The 20,680-nt window shown below is 48.1% G+C and overlaps 1 protein-coding gene across 4 annotated transcripts in view; it reads left to right on the top strand.

Annotated features, from left to right (window-relative positions):
* SCNN1A (sodium channel epithelial 1 subunit alpha) overlaps window positions 1-20,680 on the top strand; it is a 23,771-nt gene extending 3,091 nt beyond the window's left edge. For all 4 annotated transcript variants that reach the window (XM_088797481.1, XM_019754365.3, XM_019754364.3 and 1 more), the window contains 11 exons: window positions 9,217-9,478; window positions 10,339-10,529; window positions 14,060-14,163; window positions 14,558-14,721; window positions 15,143-15,241; window positions 15,450-15,567; window positions 18,265-18,343; window positions 18,475-18,532; window positions 18,639-18,694; window positions 18,871-18,946; window positions 19,315-20,680. In XM_088797481.1, coding sequence (XP_088653607.1) covers window positions 9,217-9,478; window positions 10,339-10,529; window positions 14,060-14,163; window positions 14,558-14,721; window positions 15,143-15,241; window positions 15,450-15,567; window positions 18,265-18,343; window positions 18,475-18,532; window positions 18,639-18,694; window positions 18,871-18,946; window positions 19,315-19,683 — 1,576 coding nt within the window. In that variant the 3' untranslated portion in view covers window positions 19,684-20,680. The remainder of the gene's footprint in view (window positions 1-9,216; window positions 9,479-10,338; window positions 10,530-14,059; window positions 14,164-14,557; window positions 14,722-15,142; window positions 15,242-15,449; window positions 15,568-18,264; window positions 18,344-18,474; window positions 18,533-18,638; window positions 18,695-18,870; window positions 18,947-19,314) is intronic.

Below are 20,680 nucleotides of genomic sequence, written 5' to 3'. Positions count from 1 at the left end.
GGAGTGTAAGGTTTATGAGTGCGTGTGTGTGTGATTGCACGAGTGTGTGTGTGGGTGAGCAAACATATTGGTTATGCATGTGGTTATGGAGGATTGAGATTGGTTACATATTGGGGGTGGAGGTCCCCCATATGTTCTGTTATGTGCAAAGGTGTGTTGTGGACTAAGGGTTGGGACATCCTGTCCTGCAGAGAGAAAAACTGCCAGGCCATTTCATTGATTAGCTTCCATATAGTGTCCAGGATAAGGGGCCATTTACTAAAAAGATGCGCCAGACACTAAGTACTCTACAGGCCTCTCCTTTATTTTTCCCAACAATCCTCCAAGGCAGGTACTGGAATATCCCATTTTGTACTTGAGGAAATGGAAGCAAAAAATAGACAAGTTACAAGGTCGCAGAGATGGTGACTGACCTGGGACTGACCTGTGTTCGCCTGATCACAAACCCCTGCCTCTTCTTAATACCCAAGGTGTGGTACATGGAATAAATGAAGTTTCCTACGAGATATTTACATCTCATTTCCTGGTTCTTTCATTCCTCCCCTCAGCCTTCCCTGGTGGCCGCTGCCTTTCCTCCTCTTCTTTCTCACCCCCCCCCCCCCCCCCCCCCGCAGATCCCATGCCCTAATCTTTCCCCCATTTTCTACACCCCTCATCCCCTCTTGCCTTGGTGGAGGGGAGGGGCACGGGACAGGCCTGAGCCAGCAGGGAGTGGAGCACTGGCAGGCAGGAGGTACAACAGGTAGAGAAGTAAGTGCTCAGCAAACATTGTGGTTGAAAGATATGGGCGAGATTGCTTGGCCAAGGACAGGAATGGGTTCTTGTCTGCGGCAGCATGGATGGACCTGGAGTGCACTGCTGCATGGAGTACGTCAGACAGAGAAAGACAGATGCAATGTGGTTTCACTTATATGTGGACTCTAAAGAACAAATAAATAAACAAAACAGAAACAAACTCATAGATACAGAGAACATTTTGATGGTGCCAGGAGGGAGGGGGTTGGGAATGTGGGTGTAAAAGGGGCAGGGATTAAGAAGTACAAATTTGTTGTTACATAGCAGTCATGGGGATGTAGGGTACAGCATGAGGAATAGAGTCAATAATATTGTAATAACTATGTATGGTGTCAGATGGGTACTAGATTTATTGGGCTGATAGATGGGAGGGGGGTTGGGGGGACAGTGAAAAAGGTGAAGGAATTAAGAAGTACAAATTGGTAGTTATAGAATAGTCATGGGGATGTAAAGTAAAACACAGGGAATATAGTCAATAATATGATAATAAGTATGTATAGTGCCAGGTGGGTACTAGACTAGTCAGGGGGATCACTTCTTAAATTATGTAAAGGTCTAACCACTATATTGTACACCTGAAATTAATATAAAATAATATTGAATGTCAACTGTAATTGAAAAATTTAAAAGGAGGGATAGGTGAAGGGGAATAAGAGGTTCAAATTTCCATGTAAAAAACAAATAAGTCATGGGAATGTAATGTACAACATAGGGAATATAGTCAGTAATACTGTGATAGCGTGGTTGAGTATCAGATGGTTGCTGGCCTTATCATGGTGGTCACTTCTTTAGGTATACAAACGTTGAATAACTATTTTGTACACTTGAAACTAATATCGTATTGTATGTTAGCTATAGTTTAATAAAAAGCTAAAAAAAAACAAAGAGGGAAAGTGCCAATAAAATTATCATTTGCATTAAAAAAAAGGAAGAAAGATGTGGGTGAGAAATAGGGGGGACAGAGGTGAATCTATTGAGATCCTGCATATTTTCTAAGGTTCTGCTGGGTGTAGGGCCCTGGCCAGTTCAGGGCAAAGCCCCAGAGAATGGAAGCCAGAGCCTCTGCCCCCAGGAGCCTGCAGGCTGGGAGACAGGCATCCATGCAGAAAGAACAGAAGGAATCCCTCGTGTGTGACAGGCTGCTGCAGGACTGAGTGGGGAGAGCACACAGGAAGAGGGGGAGTCAGGGATGGCTCCTCAGTGTAGGGAACAGTTATTGAACACTTACCACTCATTTAATCCTGACAAGTCCATGGAAGTGGGCATTATTATAACGTATATCCATTTTGCAGATGGGGAAATAGAGGTGAAATAATTGAGCAAGGTCACATAGCAAATAATAAAACAACAATAGCTAACACTTATATAGTACTTAATATGTACTAGACAAAAATTAATTTTTACATTAATTAAATTATTTAATCCTCATAACAGGCCTCTGAGTAGGTACCAGCATTACTCCCATTCTATAGATGAGGAAACTGAGGCCCAGTGAGGTTAAGTAACTTGCCCAAGTTACCACAGGTAGCAAGTGGTAAACCTGGGATTCAAAAATCACACATTCCCCCCACCGCCAACCACCGCCACCCAGAAGTCAGTACCTCCCAGGTTAGCTGTTGAGTCACAAACCAAGTGTGTTTGATTTGAAAGTTCTTTCTCTCACTGCACTTTGAGGGGCCAGGCAAAGGCATCCAGGGTTGAGGCGGGGGCTGGTGGGAGTCCCGGGGGAAGAGCAGCAGTAAGAGGAGGGAGTACTTGTCAGGAGTGCAGGAGGGCGGGGTCTTCTGTTCAAGGAGAGAGGCAGGGGTGGGTGGACAGGTTAACTCGGCTTGGTGAGTGGTGACCCATGTATGAATCATGCTGGCAGTGAGTGCAGGAGGCAGAGGTGAAGTGAGTGACTTCTACAGGGAAAGCAGGGAGGAGGTGGAAATCAGTGGACGAGATAGCTGGGATGAGGCAAAGACAGACCTGGGATGCCCACCTACCGGCAGCTGGGCAGGGCCAGCAGAGGTGGAGGAAGAAGAAGGAGGTACAGGATTCCGGGCTACTTTGACACTTCCAGGAAAAGGGACAAGGGCTAAAAACCTTCCACACTAAGCAAGGAAGTTCTAAGAAGCTAATGTGAAGGGTCAGCCACTGTGGTCCCTTTCTTTCTGGCCAACAGAGGGCTTTGTCCAAGGGAGAGGGCCAGTCATATTCACATCCATGGAAAACAGAGCCCAAGGACATATTTTTCACCCAGTTCTGGGAAAGATTTAGTTTGACCTATGGAAAAACTTGGGGTTCTTAACAACAAAGGAGGGCATGGAATCTTTCTTCCCAGAGATGGCAGAGCAGGAGGCGTGGCAACAGGGATGGGGTGAGGAGAGAGGCAATTCTCCAGAGAGAGAAGCTGCAGGGGAGAAGTGAAGTGCTCTGAGCTAGGTCTTCCTGTCCCTAACCCTGGTGGGGAGGCCCTGCACTTTCTGCAGGATCTGAAAACCAGGCTCTGTGGTGGCAGGCCTGGCGGGGACAGAAAACCCAGACCCTTAGAGCTGACCCCCCACAGTGTAGACTCCTTCTCCATACCTCTCCACCTCTGAGGCAACTGGTGTTAGAAAGTTCTTGCTTAGGTAAAGCTGCAGTGGACCTCACCATGACATCTATCCTCTGGTCCTGGTTCAGTCTCTTTGACGCCATCCCGAAGATGTCGCCTCATTCTTTACCCAACAGCCATCGGTTCAGTTCAGTTCAGCAGTAACTGTGTTGCAGCTTGCATAGTCCACTATTGCATGCTGATATTCCCAACAAGCTTGTGGGTAAGGAGGGGAATAGCACCCCAGAGTCAGATAAGAAAATGGGGGAGACTCCGAAATCCTAAAGGCTTTGCAAAAGTCACCCAGCCATTAAGTGGAGGCGTCAGAGTTGGAATTTGGTCTTAGGCTCCACTTTTGTTAAGACCACAGTCACACAGTAGATTAGTGGCAGGCAGTTCTCCTTAGCGTTTTCTTCTCCAACACTAGTAATGATAACAGTGATGGTAATAAAAACAACAGCAGCAGTTGTACAGTACCTACTCTGCCAGGTATTTTCCTCAGTACTTTTCATATATTAACTCATTTCATCTTCATGACAACTTGACACAGCAGTTACTCTTAATCCTTCTGTTTTACAGATGGTGAAACAGACGCACGGAGGGTAACTCCTCCAAGGCTAACCATCTAAAAAGTGGCAAAGCCATGAGCCTGGGGAGCTGCTTAGACCTTAGCTCCTGGGACTTTTCCTTGGATGAAATGGTTTCTAGCATTCTTCACCACTATGGCTGTCCATCCTCTGAATAATCATTGCTTTGTGAACCTCTATTGCTCTTAAAATGTCGCAGCCAGGGCTGAATTCCACATGTGATCTGAGAGCTCAGAACCAACTCTAGAGAGGCTGACCGTCCCCAGGGAGACTCACAGGCGAGGGGCTGCTGGCAGGGCACCTGCCTGGCAATGGAGTGTGGTATAGGCTGAGCTCATAGGGGCCGTTGTGGAAGGAGCATGTCTAGGAGACGGGTTGGAGATGCTCAGATGTGGAGGAGAATGAATGTGGAGGGGAAGGGGCCAAAGAAAGGGGAGTCAAGGCTTCTAGGTGAGCCCTGGAGGTAGAGGGAGTGGGCTAGGTCCTCAGATGCACAATGGCAGGAGAGAGGCCTGCTGGTGTGTGTGTGGGTGGGGCAGGGGTCAGAGGAGAGCCTGGGCTCTTCTGTGAGAGGAGGTCCCCAGGGGAAAGAGGGAGGGAGGATGAGGAGCAGACCCAAACAGGAGGAGAACATGGTATCAGCCCTTAAATGTCCCCGTGTTCCTGCTCCTGCCAGTCTGTCCTGAGCAGAGAAGCGGGGCTGGAGAGAAGATGGCCAGCTATGGGGAAGGATTTTGCTGCCCAATCTCAAGTATTTCTGAACCTGGAGGCAGAAGTAGTGGAAAAAGCTGGGGCCATGAAGTCAAAAAAGCCTGGGTTCTAATCTTGGTGCCTGTACTAGATGAGTGATCTGGGTGGAAGTTGCCTAGTTGATGGGCCTCAGTTTCCTCAGCTGTAAAATGGAGATAGTAATGCCTGTCTGATTGAATTGTGCAAGGGTTCACCCATCCTCCAATGTAGGGCTGCCTGCGAGAGCAGACGGGAGTGAGGGTAATGACCGTGACCTGGGCAGGAGGTCAAAGGGTAAAGGTTAGAAGGGTTGGACTGTCTTGATGAAGACTCCTTGTTGGCATTCTATACCTCTTAGCCCTGTCTCCTCTTGCCAGGGTCCTCCTGCTTGCAGGACGAGATCTAATGTCATCAGTGGGTTTTACTCAGTGGGCAGTTCTCTTTGTTCTAGGGGTCAACTGAAAGGCAAGAAGAGGTTTCTTTATTGAAGCGGTGTTATGGGAATACTTCCTGCTTTAAGCCAAAAAAAGGGGAGAGAAGTAGACATTGGGGAGCAATGGCGTTCTGTGTGGAGCCTGGCCTCTTCTGGGGATCTTGTCACAGGTGGGAAGGGAGGAGGTAGTCACCAAAGGCCTCCGTGGAAGAGGCAAGAGGGAGCCGAATATGAGAAGGGCCACTCAGGGGAGAGCCTGGCATAGGGACAGTGTGGGGCTCGATGGGGAAGAGAGGAGTCTAGAGAAGTGATACAGTTTGGAGTTGGTGACGAGAATGAGGGAGGTGTAGGAGGCAGAAGAAGGGCACAGAGGGACTTGAGACAGGTTAGGGAGGGTGGAAAGGGAAGCCCAGTCAGAGATGTGATGGCTCATGTTGTGGAAATAACTGGAGCCAAGTTGGTGCACCTGGATTCTTGCAATGTGACCATGAGAAAAATACCTTAGTTTCCTGGGCTTCAGGCTTCTGTCTGTGTCTTCCTGATATCTGATGGCCTCTTCACTTTGTGTCATTATTTTCTCATTTAACCCTCGAAGAACTTCATGTATGGGCAGATCTAGTGTTAGGCCCATTTTACAGATGAGGAAATAGGTGGGATTCAGAAAGGTTGAATTACTTACCAACATCACACAGCCAGAAAGTGCAGCTGGAACTTTAGGACCTACATCCAGCTGGCTGGCTCTGGTGCTCTTTCTGGGGTACCTCGCCAACTTCCTAAAATAGCTGGAGCTAGCAGGGACAGAATGGAGGGCAGAATGATGGTTAGGGTGCTTTCTAACCCATTTCCTGACTGTATGGCCTTGAACAAATCACCTGCCTTAGGTTTTTCATCTGTAAAATGACAATAGTATTAGTAGCTAACAGTGGCTGAATTACACTGAAGATTAAACTATGTACATTCTAGTACCACAGTGCCTGGCTATAGTAAGTGCTCAATAAATGCTAGCTAACTGCCGTTCTTGTAATTACCAGTAACAAATCTCTCAGAATATCAAACACACACGTTGGACATGAGCTACATTTTCTCCTATGATGAGGGCAGCTGGAGCTGATACCTACGACCCAGCCAGCTAGATTTCTATGAGGGAGAAAGAAACGGAGCTGAGAGGAGCACTGTAGGATGTGGACTAGACAGACAGTGGTGGATGTAGGACGCCCAGGGGCTCTTGTAAAAACAACCTTGTTTGGGTCCCATCCCTTCCCACTAAACCGAATCTCTGGCAAGTGGAGCCCTGCATTGGTATTTGACTTTTTTTTAAAATTGAGGTATCATCTACATACAATAAAATGCACAACTCTTAAGTGCTCATTGAGCTTTCTTTTTTTTTTTTTTTTTTAAAGATTTTTATTGGGGAAGGGGAACAGGACTTTATTGGACTTTATTGGGGAACACTGTGTATTTCCAGGCCTTTTTTTCCAAGTCAAGTTGTTGTCCTTTCAATCTCATTTGTGGAGGGTGCTGTTCAGCTTCAAGTTGTTGTTCTTTCAGTCTTAGTTGTGGAGGGCACAGCTCAGCTCCAGGTCCAGTTGCTGTTGCTAGTTGCAGGGGGTACAGCCCACCATCCCTTGCGGGAGTCGAACCGGCAACCTTGTGGTTGAGAGGATGCACTCCAACCAACTGAGCCATCTGGGAGCTCAGCGGCAGCTCAGATCAAGGTGCCATGTTCAATTTTAGTTGCAGGGGGCAGAGCCCACCATCCCTTGTGGGACTCGAGGAGTTGAACTGGCAACCTTGTGGTTGAGAGCCCACTGGCCCATGTGGGAATCGAACCAGCAGCCTTCGGAGTTAGGAGCATGGAGCTCTAACTTCCTGAGCCACTGGGCCCCCTCATTGAGCTTTGATAATCAAGATATTGAACATTTCCATTACCTGGTGTCCCTTTGCCATCAATTTCTGTCTCTCTGACCATTTTCTGACTTCTATCACCACCAGTTAGTTTGATCTTTTCTTAGAGTTCATATAAATGGAATCACAATATGAATTTTCTTGTTTGTGCGTCTGGCTTATTTTGCTCAACTTAATGTTTCTGAGGTTCTTCCATGTTTTTTGCCTGTATCAGTCCCTCTTCATTGCTGAGTGGTATTGGTGGACATTTGGGTTGTTTCAAGCATTTTGGCTATTATGAACTGCTATGAACATTCATGCGCAAATATTTATATTTTCATTGCTCTTGAGTAAATAGCTAGGAGTGAAACTGGGTAAAATATCCAGAAGTAAAATTGCTAGGTCATAAGGTAAATACATGTCTAACTTTATAAGTACCAAACGGTTCTCCAAATCAGTTGTACCATTTTAAAGTTCCATCAGCAGCAATTTCAGCCGCTCCAATATTTGTGACATTCTCACCAATATTTGGTGTTGTCAGTCTTTTAGTTTTAGCCTTTCTAATGGATGTTAAGTGGTACCTCATTATGATTTCAATTTGCATTTCCGTGGGGACTAATTATGTTGCGCACCTTTTCATGTAGTTAGTGACCATTTATATATTTTTTGGTTCATTTTAAAAACAATTTGTCTTTTCTGTTGTTGATTTGTAAGAGGTCTTTATATTTCAGGAGTTCTTCCTTAGATATTTTTTATTCTTTTGCCTACTTCATGTAGATATCGTCTAAGTTTTCTTCTAGAGTCTCTATAATTCTGAATTTTATGTTTAGGTCTATGATCCACCTTGACTTAATTTTTGTGTATGGACTGAGGTAGAGGTTGAAGTTCATTTTTTCCCCAGTACAGTATACAGTTGTTCCAGCACCATTTGTTTAAAAAAAAATACTTTCCTTGCTGAATGGAATTGGTGCTTTAATTTAGTCAAAAGTCAGGGAGTTTATTTCTGGACTTTATTCTGTCCCATTGATCTATTGTCTGTCCTTACATAGGCACTACACTGTTTTCATTACTGTGGTTTTATAGTAAGTCTTCAAGTCAGGTAGCATAAGTACTCCAACTTGGCTCTTCTTTTCTAAAATTATTTTGGCCGTTCAAGATTCTTTCCATTTCCATATAAATCTTAGAATTAACCTGTCAATTTCTTCGAAAATGTCTGCTGAAATTTTGATAAGGATTGTGTTGAATCTAAAGATCAATTTGGGAGACATCTTAATTACATTAAGTTTCTGATCCATGAATGTACGTAACTCTCCATTTATTTTGTTTTTTAATTTCACTCAGCAGGATTTTCATTGTGGAAGTCTTGCACATCTTTCATTAGATTTATTCCTAGTATTCGATGTTTATACTATTTAATATGGTGTTTTGTGATTTCGTTTTCCAATTTTTTGTTGCTATCGTGTACAAATACAATTAATTTTTGTATAGGTGTTTGTATGTCCTGCAACCTTGTTTATTAGTTCTAGGTGTGTGTATTTTGTTTTGGTAGATTCTATCCCTAAAGCCCTGCTACTCTGGACTTTAACGATGGAAATGGAAAGGGCCTGTATTGAAAAGAAGGAACGTGATGATTTATACCGGACAGTGTTTAACTTATGGCACTTGGGCTCCACCCAAAACTCATTAAAATGGACTCCTGGCAGTGGTGATGGTGGGGGTAGTGTGTAGCATTGGTATTTTAAAAGTTCTTCAGGAGATTCTATTAAGTTGAGAACCCCTGATTTAGAAGGTGCCAGGTGGCAGGCAGGCTCAAAGGCCACCCTTGCTTTGAGGGGCTCAGGAAGGGATGAGCTGCGCCCCACCGGCCCATGGGAGCATATGGGCCCAGGTCGATGCCACCCCCTCTCCTGTCTTAGCAAAAGGGCAAATTCCGGGTTCCCTTCCAGGCCAGGGTGAGTGGGAGGACTGCGCCTCACCGACAGGCACCTTCCGCCTCTCCCTTTCGACAAACAGGTGGTAATAAATGCCGTCACCGTCGTCACCATCCTCACTCACTGTCGCCTCCACTAACCGCGCCTCCCCCCTCGCGAACACACTTATCTACCCCCCACCCCCGCCACCAGTTTCAGGCAAGGAAACTGAGGTCCACAGGGGCCATGCGTTCGAGCAAGGCCGCCCCCTAAGTCCAGCCCTGTCCCCATTGTCTATTCCAGGTACACCCAAATTAAAGGGGAGCTGGAGGAGCTGGACCGCATCACGGAGCAGACGCTCTTCGACCTGTACAAATACAACTCCTCCAGCTCCCTCGTGGCCCATCCCCGCGGCCGTCGCGATCTCCAGGAGACCCTGTTGCATCCCCTGCAGCGCCTGCGGGACCCGGCGCTGCCTCTCCGCAGAGCCCGCAGCGCGGCCTCCAGCTTGCAGGACAACAACCCCCAAGTGAACTGGAAGGACTGGAAGATCGGCTTCAAGCTGGTAAGGCCCCCTGGCGGCCACGCCCACCGGCCCGAGGGGCCCAGCCCTTCCGGTTCCGCCCCCGCTGTGGACCCCAATCCCTTTTCGGACCCCACCCCTGTTGCTTACTGATGAGGCAGGACGTAGTCCACTTGCTGGCAAAGTTAAATAATTAATTAATTATGAAAAATAAAATGAAATAACATCGCTTTCTACGTCAGCTTGTGGGGTCTCTGATCTCCGGGGACCTCTGTGGAAGCATTTAAGTGGCTGGAAGTCAAATTTGTGGAAAATGCACCTTTCTGAATTGCAGTCCCCACTGGTGGGACTCATTTGGGACCCTCCAGTGTGATAGGGAACTGTGGTTCTATGGGCCTAAGACAGAATAAGGAGACAGTGAAAAGGGAGATTTACAGTTTGTTTAATAAAAAGGAGAGAGTGAGAAGAAGGGGGAGAGTGGCAGAGGGAAGAAAAGCAAGCCGCCTTTAGTGCGAGTTGGCCAGACTACCAGGAGACCGGAGTTCTAGTCCTAGCTCTTGCTGGGACAAGCTGCTTGATCCCTCAGTCTTCTCATCAGTGAAATGGGGAGAAGAATCCTTGCTCTATCCACCTTCTGGCAGAGGCTGCATAAATAAATGACCTGTAGGCATGTACAGCTCCTGGTCTCCTCCTTGGCCTCCCACTCCCATAATCCCATGCCCTCCTGATCCATTGTTCTCGGGGCTTCTGCTTCTTTCTGCCTGCTGTTCTTGTCCACTCCTGGCTTCCCAGCCCTGTCTGTCAGTCCTCAGGATCCCAGACCACTCATTCCTTGACCTTGGCCCCACCCTGCTGCCTGACCCCTGCTATTGTCCCCCTGACACTGTGGTTTCTGTTTCCAGTGCAATCAGAACAAATCCGACTGCTTCTATCAGACATACTCCTCAGGGGTGGATGCAGTGAGGGAGTGGTACCGCTTCCACTACATCAACATTCTGTCGCGGCTGCCGGATACCTTTACGTCCTTGGAGGAAGACAAACTGGGCAACTTCATCTTCAACTGCCGTTTCAACCAGGTCTCCTGCAACCAGGCGTGAGTCTCCTGCCTGGCTCTGTGCTCCCCACGGTGTCTCCTTCCTGGAGCCAGCCTAAGGCCTGGCATGGGTGGCATCCAGGAAATGCTTGTAGACTAAATAAATGTCTGCACCGAGGAGGGGAATACAGTGACCTCAGGTCCAAACCTCTGCTCCACGGATCACCGTGCAGGACTGTAGCTGCTCCCTGCAGGGCTAGGTCTGAGCAAGGTGGCCTCAGATGGCTGCCCTGGGGAGGTTGGAGAGGAGGCCCAGCTTTGAGAAACCAAGGGCTGGAAGCATGGTTCCCTGTCTATCTAGGCCTCTTTCTCACTAGCACCAAACTCAGAAGTGCCTGCAAGGTCATCTGGTTCCAACCGCCACTTTTGCAGATGAGGTGGGCAAGTGGTTTGGTGGCAACAGCATGGACTGAGTGAGGGACTACACCTGGGTTCCTGCTCTGGCTCTGTTACTTCATGACCAGGTGATTCTGGGCATTTCACATCACGCTTTAGAGCCTGCTTCTTTGTTTGTAAAATGAGTGAAAAATGAGATTTATCCAATGTTCATTCAAACAAGTATTTCTGACTGTCTGGGCTATGTGCCAGTCAGTGGTCTAGGTATTTGGGATACATCAAAGAAGAAAATATATATAATCCTTGCCCTTTTGGCACTTTTACTCCAGCGATGAAGATGGTGATAACATTCATCTCCTAGTGCATGAGATGACAAATTCGAAGGCACTTTGTAAACTGCAGTGAATAACGGGTCTTATTACTTTGTACTCAAGCAGGTGACGTGACTTGTCCTAGGCCACCAGGCGAGCCCTAGCTTGAGAATTATTCTTGCCAGGCATTCTTGTCATAATGTCCTTGCAAAGAGGTCATGGCAGCTGCCAGCTCTCTGAGGGCTGGGAGAGGCTAGGAGTAAGGGAGGTTTCCTTCTGTAGCCTCTGGCCTCTGCCACCCCTGCCTTCTCCGTGCTTCTGCTCCTTGATTTTCAGGTGCCATCTACCTGCTTCTGCTTGGCTGAGGAAGGGTGTTTAGGCAGCATCTCCACTCTACAGGGAACTCTTCCCTCCCATGTCGCTGCAGAATGACAGCAGGGCCAGATGTCACCTGCTTCTGCCCCCCACCCCTCACCTGGTACACACACTCTGCCCAGCACACAGTTTTGTTCCGGTCTCTAGTCTCTGTGTTTGTTTGAGGACAGGCGCTACCAGCTGGGAAGGGACGGTAGCAGCACCTGAGCCTGGGTCAGCTTACACCTGCCACTGAGTCTGTGTCACCTTCCCACTTATCCTCTAACTCTGCCTGCCCCATGCTTCTACCTCCCTGTCAATGGAAAGTGCATAGTTCATCTCAGTCTTGACGCTTAGGTCACTTCCTTCGCTCAGAGCCTCATTATTTCTCACCTGAGTTACTATTACAACCCCTGTTCCCTCCCCACCCCAATTTGTCTTTCTGCCTCTAAATCCTCCCTTCATTCTATAACCACAGGAAGCTTTATACTTCAGTGTTCATACCTCGGTTAACTGTACTTTGACTATTCAAGTTAGTCCTGTTTAATATCCTTCAGTGTCTCTCATGGCCTTCAGAATCAACTTGAAGCTCTTTAATCATGGCTTTCTCACCCGTTTCTCCTCTGTATCAACACCCTTTCCCCTTCTCTCCATCATCTTTTCTTTAATAACAAGTTTATTGAGATATAATTCACATACCATAAAATTCATCCTTTTAATGTATATTATTCAGTGGTTTTTCGTATATTCACAAAATTGTACAACCATTACCACTATCTAATTTGAGAACATTTTCCTCAGATAATATGTGTCCTTTACATCTAGCTTCTTTCACTTAGCTTAATGTTTTCAAGGTTCACCGATGTTATAGCGTGTGTCAGTACTTCATTCCTCTGTATGGCTGAATAATATTCCATTGTATAGATGTACCACACTTAGTTTATCCCTCACTTGATGGACTTTTGGATTCTTTCCACTTTTTGGCTATTATGAATAATGCTGCTATGAACATTCCTGTACGAGTTTTTGTATGGATGTATATTTTCATTTCTCTTAGGTATATACCTAGGAGTAGAATTGCTTGGTTATATCGTAGTTGTATGTTTAACCTTTTGAGGAACTGCCAGACTGTTTTCCAAATGGCTGTGCCATTTTATATTGCCACCAGCAATGTGTGAGGGTTCTAAATTCTCCACATCCTCCACTTATTATTGTCTGTCTTTTGTACTTTAGCCATCCTGATGAATCCCTATAACCTTAATAGTCAACTTATATAGCTTTCACTAAGTGCTAAGTACTGTTCTAAGTGTAATTTAATCCTCATAACACCCCTATGGAGTATTATTAGTATTCCCATTTTACTGATCAGGCAACTGCAGTGTAGCGAGATTAAGTGACTCGGTCCCACAGTTAATACTTGTTAGAGCTAGGATTCAAATACAAGTGGTTAGTTTTGGAGCCTGTGCTCTTCACCATCATATTATACTGCTTCTCATATATTCTCATAATGTGCTTAATGTGTATCTCTTTGTATGTGTTTTTGCAAATGTGTATGGAATATAAATGGTGTTGTGTTATGTATCTCATGTCACCTCTTATTATTTTTTTACTAAGCTCTCTTTTTAAGATCTATCCATGTTGCTCCATCTGCTGTTGATTCCACCTGCTACAGAGTTCCTGATGTGCACCCACCACGTTTACCTGTCTGCTCTCCCTCTCCCACCGAGAAAGGCTTGCGGGCCCTCCAGGACTGGCATCTGCTCACTTCCATAGCCTCTTATCCCATCCCTCCCTGAATCCAACCTTTGCTCTGGAAATGCTGGCTTTCTAGCACTTCCCAGAATGTGCACCAGCGTCTCCCACTTCTGTGCCTTTGCTTTTTAAGCAGCGGAATAGTGCAGATCATCTATTTCCAATTTCCTCATTTTACAGAGGAGAATAAGCTTAGAAAAAATGACTTGCTCAAGGCCATATAAACAGAACCCCACTCATTTCCGTGCTGGGATCTGATCTTCCTTCTCTCAGCAACACGCTCACCTCTGGTCTCACTCTTTCCTCTGACCTTGTTCCCTTCCATATCATTCTTTCATTTATTTGACAACTATTTATTAACTACCTCCTGTATGCTAAGAACTATGCAGTTAACCCAGAGATGATACAGAGATGAATGGGATGTGGCTCCGGTCACAGTCCAAATGGGGAACTAAGATTTAGACATGTGAGAAGCTGGGGACACTGCACGAGTCTTCATAATACGACACCGTGACACAAGAGAGGTCACAGCCCAGTGAGGTCAGGTGGTCTGGTGGGAGGAACCTGGCCTAGAAGGTAGATGACTTGCGTTTGAGTCCAGAGTTTACCATCACTGTTTGTGCCCTAGCTTCCTCTCTTGTGATGTGGGGATGATGCCCTCACAGGCTGTTGGTTGGCACATAGCAGGTGATCAGGAAACAGGGTGCTGAAAGTCCCTCTCTCCCTGACCCCCCTACAGTTTCCTCTGTGACCCTACTCTCTCTCTCTCCTAAATAGGAATTACTCTCACTTCCACCACCCCATATATGGGAACTGCTACACCTTCAATGGCGAGAACAGCTCCAACCTCTGGATGTCTTCTATGCCTGGGATCGACAATGGTGAGCAACTCACCGTTCACTCCATCCCCGACCGCTGCCTCAGCCCTGCCTACTGCCTTGCCTACCCACATTGACCCACCTTGAACTCATATCCTAGAGATGCTGTGCGCCTCTGGGCCTCACCACAACGTGCCTATATCTATCCTGGAAGGTCCTCACTGTTCTTTCTCCCCTATGGGCACTGCGTAGTCCATTCCAGGTGTGATAGGAATCCTGTCCCGGTCCTTCCAGCCTGCCCCCAGAATCCAGCCCAGGGATTGCCAAATCCATTTGTAGGCCTTCCTGCTTTACTCTCCTTGAAACATTAGGGACTGGGTAGGGTGAGAGGGTGCGTGTCCATTCCCTAATGCTTCTCCAAGACCTACCCTCTCCTCTGCTCCCTCTCCACTGCCAGGTCTGACCCTGACACTGCGCACAGAGCAGAATGACTTCATCCCGCTGCTGTCCACCGTGACTGGGGCCAGAGTAACTGTGCATGGGCAGGATGAGCCTCCCTTTATGGATGATGGTGGCTTTAACTTGCGACCTGGTGTGGAGACCTCCATCAGCATGAGGAAGGCAAGGATGCTGCCTGGGAGGCCTGGGAGGAGAGGCCCAGATCGGCAGCGGCAGGGAGAGGGCGTGGGAGGTGGAATTGGCAGCCAGAGGCTGTGGCGGGAGATCGTGCAGACGGAGTCTTGAGTATGCGGAAGTCTACCGGAGCAGAAATCGGGTGAGGGAGCTGGCAGAGGGGGTACCAGGAAGAAGGGACCTGACAGGTAGACCTAGAATGAGAGTGCTGAGAAGGGGTCAGGACATGTGTGGGATTCCAGGGGAAGCTCCGGCCTAGTGTCCTTGATGAGGGGGCCTACAGGAGCATGTTAGAACAGGGAGGCAGACCGGAGGGGCTGGTGGGGTAGGAGATGCAACCTGGGACTGAGAGAAAAGGCCTGGGCCACGTGCTCTAACCTCTGACCTCCCGGCATGTGTGGGTTCACAGGAAGCCCTGGATAGACTTGGGGGCAACTATGGCGACTGCACCAATAACGGCAGCGACATCCCTGTTAAGAACCTTTACCCTTCCAAGTACACGCAGCAGGTGAGGCCAGCCGATGTCTGTTGGTCAGTCAAAGTTGGAGGGTGTGTGTGTGTGTGTGTGTGTGTATGTGTGTGTGTGTGTGTGTGTGAAGAGGGATGGAGGTGCAGTCAGGAGAACTGTTTGTCCTTCCCTCCTGTGCTGCTTCTGGGCTGTGTGAGGGAGGGGGCGGGCCTGAATCCCCTTTCTGCTTCCCTCTCCTCTCCTCCAGGTGTGTATTCACTCCTGCTTCCAGGAGAGCATGGTCAAGGAGTGTGGCTGTGCCTACATCTTCTATCCGCGGCCCAAGCATGTGGAGTACTGTGACTACAAGAAGCACGATTCCTGGGGTGAGCGTCCAGGAGGGAGCCCCTGCGCTGCCTCATCTGACCCAGGACTTCCCTGGAGCCCTTCCCTGTCCACGCCCTCTGTCTGTGGGGTGGCTGCTGACTCTCGCTGGCCCTGACTAATTTCCCCTGTTTCTCATTTTCCAGTCCTTAGACTCACCTCTCTCTGCTTTCCTCTCACTATCTCTGTTTCTTCCTTTGTTGAGGCTTCTGTTTGTTTATAAAGGAATGGCCCCATTTAAAAATAACTTGCAGCATAAGGAAGAAAGAGCATGTGAGGAAAATCTCCCCACTCCCACTCAGCCTGCTGAGGTCTCTGTGCACGCTCTGCCTGTAGCTTCCTCGTCTCAGCCCTCGGGCTCTGGGCCAGGCACGGGATAACTCACTGGGCGCAGGGAGAAAATACTAGAAGTTAAATGTATCTAGATCATTCCCTTACATCTTCCATTTTATGTATATATTATAACGTAGCTGGTATGTAATTTATAAATCCAATACATATATCGGAATTGCTTATTTCAGGAGTTTTTACCTACAGGAGGGCACAATCAAAGTTTGGAGAGTACTGGAGTCTCCTCCTTTTCCTGGTCTAGGAGTAGACAAATCCTTTTTCTTTTCACTACAGCTGAGTTATCCAGCAGGGAAGCCGTGTAGTAGGAAGCTGGGGGTGGGGGGGGGGGGGGTGGAGGGGGGGGAGAGAGAGAGAGAGAGAGAGAGAGAGAGAGAGAATATCCTAAACAAGAAACTGTAGAAAACAGAGGGTTGGCATTCCCGGTGCATATGCTCTTATCTGGAGCACCTGCCTGTCCTTCCTCGGGTCCTCCTCCCTGGGCTCCCCCTGGGACCCGCGTTCCCCCAGGAGGTGGGTGGCTGGCCATTGCTAGAGGACACAAGCCTTCACACCCCTCAGAGGATGTGGCAGGGGCACTGCAGACCCCACAGTTTAGCGTCTGCCTCGGTCTTGGCTCTGTGTGTGTTGCTCTCTCTGCCTCCTTCCTTCCCTGTGTCTGCTCCACGCAGCTCTCCCCCCTGCCTGTACTTTGCAGTTGTGGCCTCCCTTCCTGTTTCTCTGACCTTTGAAGATCACAGGGCGTCAGAGCTGGAGGGAAATGCAGAGGCTTTCTGGCCTCACCTTCTCCTTTCTTAGATGGGCAAGCTGAGGCCCAGAGGGAAGGTGTGACGTCCCAGGAAGTCCAGACGTGACTCTCTGCCCAGCGCACCTGCCTGCCCCCGAACAATGAGTTCTAACTGGTTGTGAATTTGAAGAAGATCTGGGAGAAAAAAATAACAATACTGATTGCTGAGAAGCTGTGAGGATGAAAGAGAGGAACTAGGCTGAAAACTCAGTCTGTTGAGCTTCCTAAGGACGGCTTACTCCCTAGAGAAAAGGGCTCAGCTCCTTTCCAGTTTTCCTAATTAAAGAACCCCAGCCCTGGTAGATGGAAGAATTTGGGTCAGAAATAAAGGAGGACTGGGTGACTAACAGTAGCAAGACTGACCAAATAACCTTCCTTAGACCTTGGCAAATAGGGGAGACAGGGAAACCATAGACCCATTCTTCTTGTTTTATTTTTTGGTAACAGCTGTATTGAGATAATTCAACCCATGTAAAGTGTCCAATTCAATTTCCGTATAGTTTAGTTTTTAGTGTAGTCATAGAGTTAGTTGTGCAACAATGGCCAAAATCAATTTTAGAACATTTATCACTCCAAAAAGAAACTTTGGGGGTGGCCGGTTAGCTCAGTTGGTTAGAACATGGTGCTAATAACACCAAGGTTGCCAGTTTGATCCCCACGTGGCCCAGTGTGAGCTGCATCCTATTAAAAAAAAGAAAAAGAAACTTTGTACCCATTAGCGCTCTCCAAACTCCCCATTCCCGGCACCAACAGGGCCCTTGTTCCTCTCCCCTTGACAAGTACTAATCGGACGTTTCATATAAATGGAATCATGTGACATGTGGTCCTTTGTGACTGGCTTCTTGTACTTAGCATACTATTTTCAAGGTTCATCCATCTTGTAGTATGTGTCAGGACTTCTTTCCTCTTGATGACTGAATAATGTTCCACTATATGGACATACCAAATTTGTTTATCCATCAGTTGATGGACATTTGGGTTATTTCCACTTTTTGGCTATTGTGAATGATGCTGCTATGAACATTTGTGTACAAGTTTTTGTTTAAATATATGTTTTGAGTTCTCTTGGGTATATACCTAGGAGTGGAATTGCTTGGTCATATCGTAGCTCAATGTTTAACATTTTGAGGGACTGCCAGACTGTTTTCCAAAGTGGCCACACCATTTTACATTCCCAGCAGCAATGTAGGAGGTTCCAGTTTCTCTCTATCCTCACCAACACTTGATATTATCTTTTTTCAGTTATAGCCATCCTACTTAGTAAGGCGTGTTATCTCATTGTGGTTTAATCTCGTTATTTTTACACAATTGTTCTCATTTTTATTTTTGACTTTTTAATTTTTGTCCATATCCTACATCTTTACATAGGTGTATCCTGTTTTTTTTTTTTTTTATTCCTGACTTAGCTAAATTACTTAAATATTTTTTGGTGCAGCCACTCAGGAAGCATCACTATAATCTATATAATGCTCCTATGAAGGGGGTGCTCAGGGATCTTGGGAGACCTCTTGGGTGTGGGGTGCTGAGGTGCCCTAGGAAAACGGGCACCTCTCTGCACCCACAGGCTACTGCTATTATAAGCTCCAGGATGCCTTCTCCTCAGATCGCCTAGGCTGTTTCACCAAGTGCCGGAAGCCATGCAGGTGAGTGTCCCCTCCCCCTGGGGCACAGGTTGGGCAGTTGGCTGCTTGACTGGGTAGAATATGGCTACTCAGCTAAGCCTTTGAGTGGGAGAGCCCCACCCCCATCACTGAGTACCTTTCTCCATCCCCAGTGTGACCAGCTACCAGCTCTCTGCCGGCTATTCACGATGGCCCTCAGTGACATCCCAGGTAAAGTGGGGAAGGTGAAGGACAGGGGACGTGTATGTCTGACACTGGTCTTCTCTGGGTATGTGTGTTTGGTGTATTTGACCTTGACACCTCACATGTTTCCCAGGACTGGGTCTTCCAGATGCTATCCCTACAGAACAATTATACCATCAAAAACAAGAGGTCAGTCCTACGCTGGTCCCAGCCCCAGGAAAGGAATCCTTGGGAGGGAAAACAGATCTGGGAAGAAGAATTGATACAGTAGATTGGAGGAGGGTGTTTGTGAGAGTCTGAGAAATTAATCCTCTGCCATTTCTTCCCACTCTCTCCCCCACTTCCCACTCTCTCCCCCACTCAAGAAATGGAGTTGCCAAACTCAACATCTTCTTCAAGGAGCTGAACTACAAAACCAATTCTGAGTCTCCCTCAGTCACAGTACGTCCTGCCACACTGAGCCTGTGATTGCATAGTGGGGTCTCTGTGGGTAGCTGTCAGGGAAAACAGAGGGTTGCCTCTGTGGGGCCACAAGTGTCTGGGCCTTGAAGGTAGGGGACTAAGGGAAGGGGTGAAGGGTGAGGGTGAGAGGGTTGGAAGAAGGGGAGTTTGGCTGGGGGATGAAGTCTTGGGTTAGTGGGAGGGAAGGGTGGACCAGATGGGTATGACGTAGACAGAAGGGGCCCCGAGGGCCACAGAGAGGCTGAGAGGAGTGGCTGAGGGCCTCGGGTAAGGAGGGACGGGGCTCCTCTGCCAGAGCCACCCAGGACCCTCTGCCCCAGTGGTCAATGTGCCTTTTTCCCTCACAGATGGTCACTCTCCTGTCCAACCTGGGCAGCCAGTGGAGCCTGTGGTTCGGCTCCTCAGTGCTGTCTGTGGTGGAAATGGCCGAGTTCATCTTTGACCTCATGGTCATCACATTCCTCATGCTGCTCCGGAGGTTCCGAAGCCGATACTGGTCTCCAGGCCGAGGGGGCAGAGGTGCCCAAGAAGTGGCCTCCACTCCAGCTTCGTCCCTCCCCTCCCGTATCTGCCCCCAACCCTCCTCCCCCACCTCATCCCCTCCAAGCCCTGATACTTCCCAGGCCTTGACTGCCCCCCCACCTGCCTATGCCACCCTGGCTCCATCCAGCTTGGCAGGGACCAGCTCCTCTGCCTTCACTCCAAGGGAGCCCTGAGAGGGAAAGTCAGCCCAGGAACCAGCCTTGGTAGGATTAAAGAATGTTTGGGCTTTCTCTCGGAGCTGCCCAACTGCCTCTGGTGTGGGGGAGGGGAGCAGGTTGGATAAGGAGTTAAAGAAATTGCCCAGAGAACAGGGATCAAGGAAACTACCCAGAATTATCCTGGCTCCTGCACGGTACCCCCGGTCCTGCCTCTAGAACAATCTGGTTTTCTCACCCAAGTGCAGACTAGTCGCCTTTTCTTTTGGATCAGCCAAGTCAAACTTGGAGCTTTGACCAGGAACTTTCCCAGGAAACAACTGATGACTAGAACAGAACAAACAAGGGCGCACAGGGCATGCTCCGGTTTCCTGCACAAGGATGGCTGAAGCCAGCCCCAGACTGGCCTGGCCACATTGCTTTGCAGTGACACAGGCGTTTGCTCCTTTTCTTGAACTTGGGTGGGGAACCCCACCCAAAAGCCCCCTTCGTTAGTTCTTGGGCAGTTCCCTTCTCTGACTCCCCAGGGCAGGGGCTGGAGCAGACCACTGTAGTAAAGGCCATTCCCAGTAGGCCCCAGGACTCTTCCAGCCTCATCTACACCACGCCCCCACAGAACCACACCCAGCACCTCTGCCCTATGCCCTCCATACCTCTATATTGGCTCAAACTATTTTCTACACCTGGATGTTTTCCCCACCATCTGCTGGAGAACTGTGCATCCCTTAGAAGCCTGCTCAGGTATCGCTACTTCTGTGAAGGCTCCTGCCCCACCGTGTCTTCCCCAGAATTGATCACGCCCCTCTCTCCTGGACTCCCGTAGCACACCGTAACATCTATTGGAGTGCCGATATGGCATTTTACTGTCTTGTTCATTTGTGTCTGCCTCCCCTACTAGACTGTGAGCTCCTTGTGGTCATGGACTGGCGTTCATTTATGTATCCTCAGGGTCTAGCCCAGTGTTCCACTTGGAGCAAGTAGGCAGGTACTCAATAAATATTTGCTCCAAAAAGAA

Source organism: Rhinolophus sinicus, chromosome 1 (genome assembly GCF_057876585.1).
Source record: "Rhinolophus sinicus isolate RSI-liver-muscle chromosome 1, RSI-T2T, whole genome shotgun sequence".
Taxonomy (NCBI): Eukaryota; Metazoa; Chordata; class Mammalia; order Chiroptera; family Rhinolophidae; genus Rhinolophus; species Rhinolophus sinicus.
The sequence above is the reverse complement of the archived record's forward strand: the minus strand, read 5'-3'. Positions and strand labels throughout refer to the sequence as shown.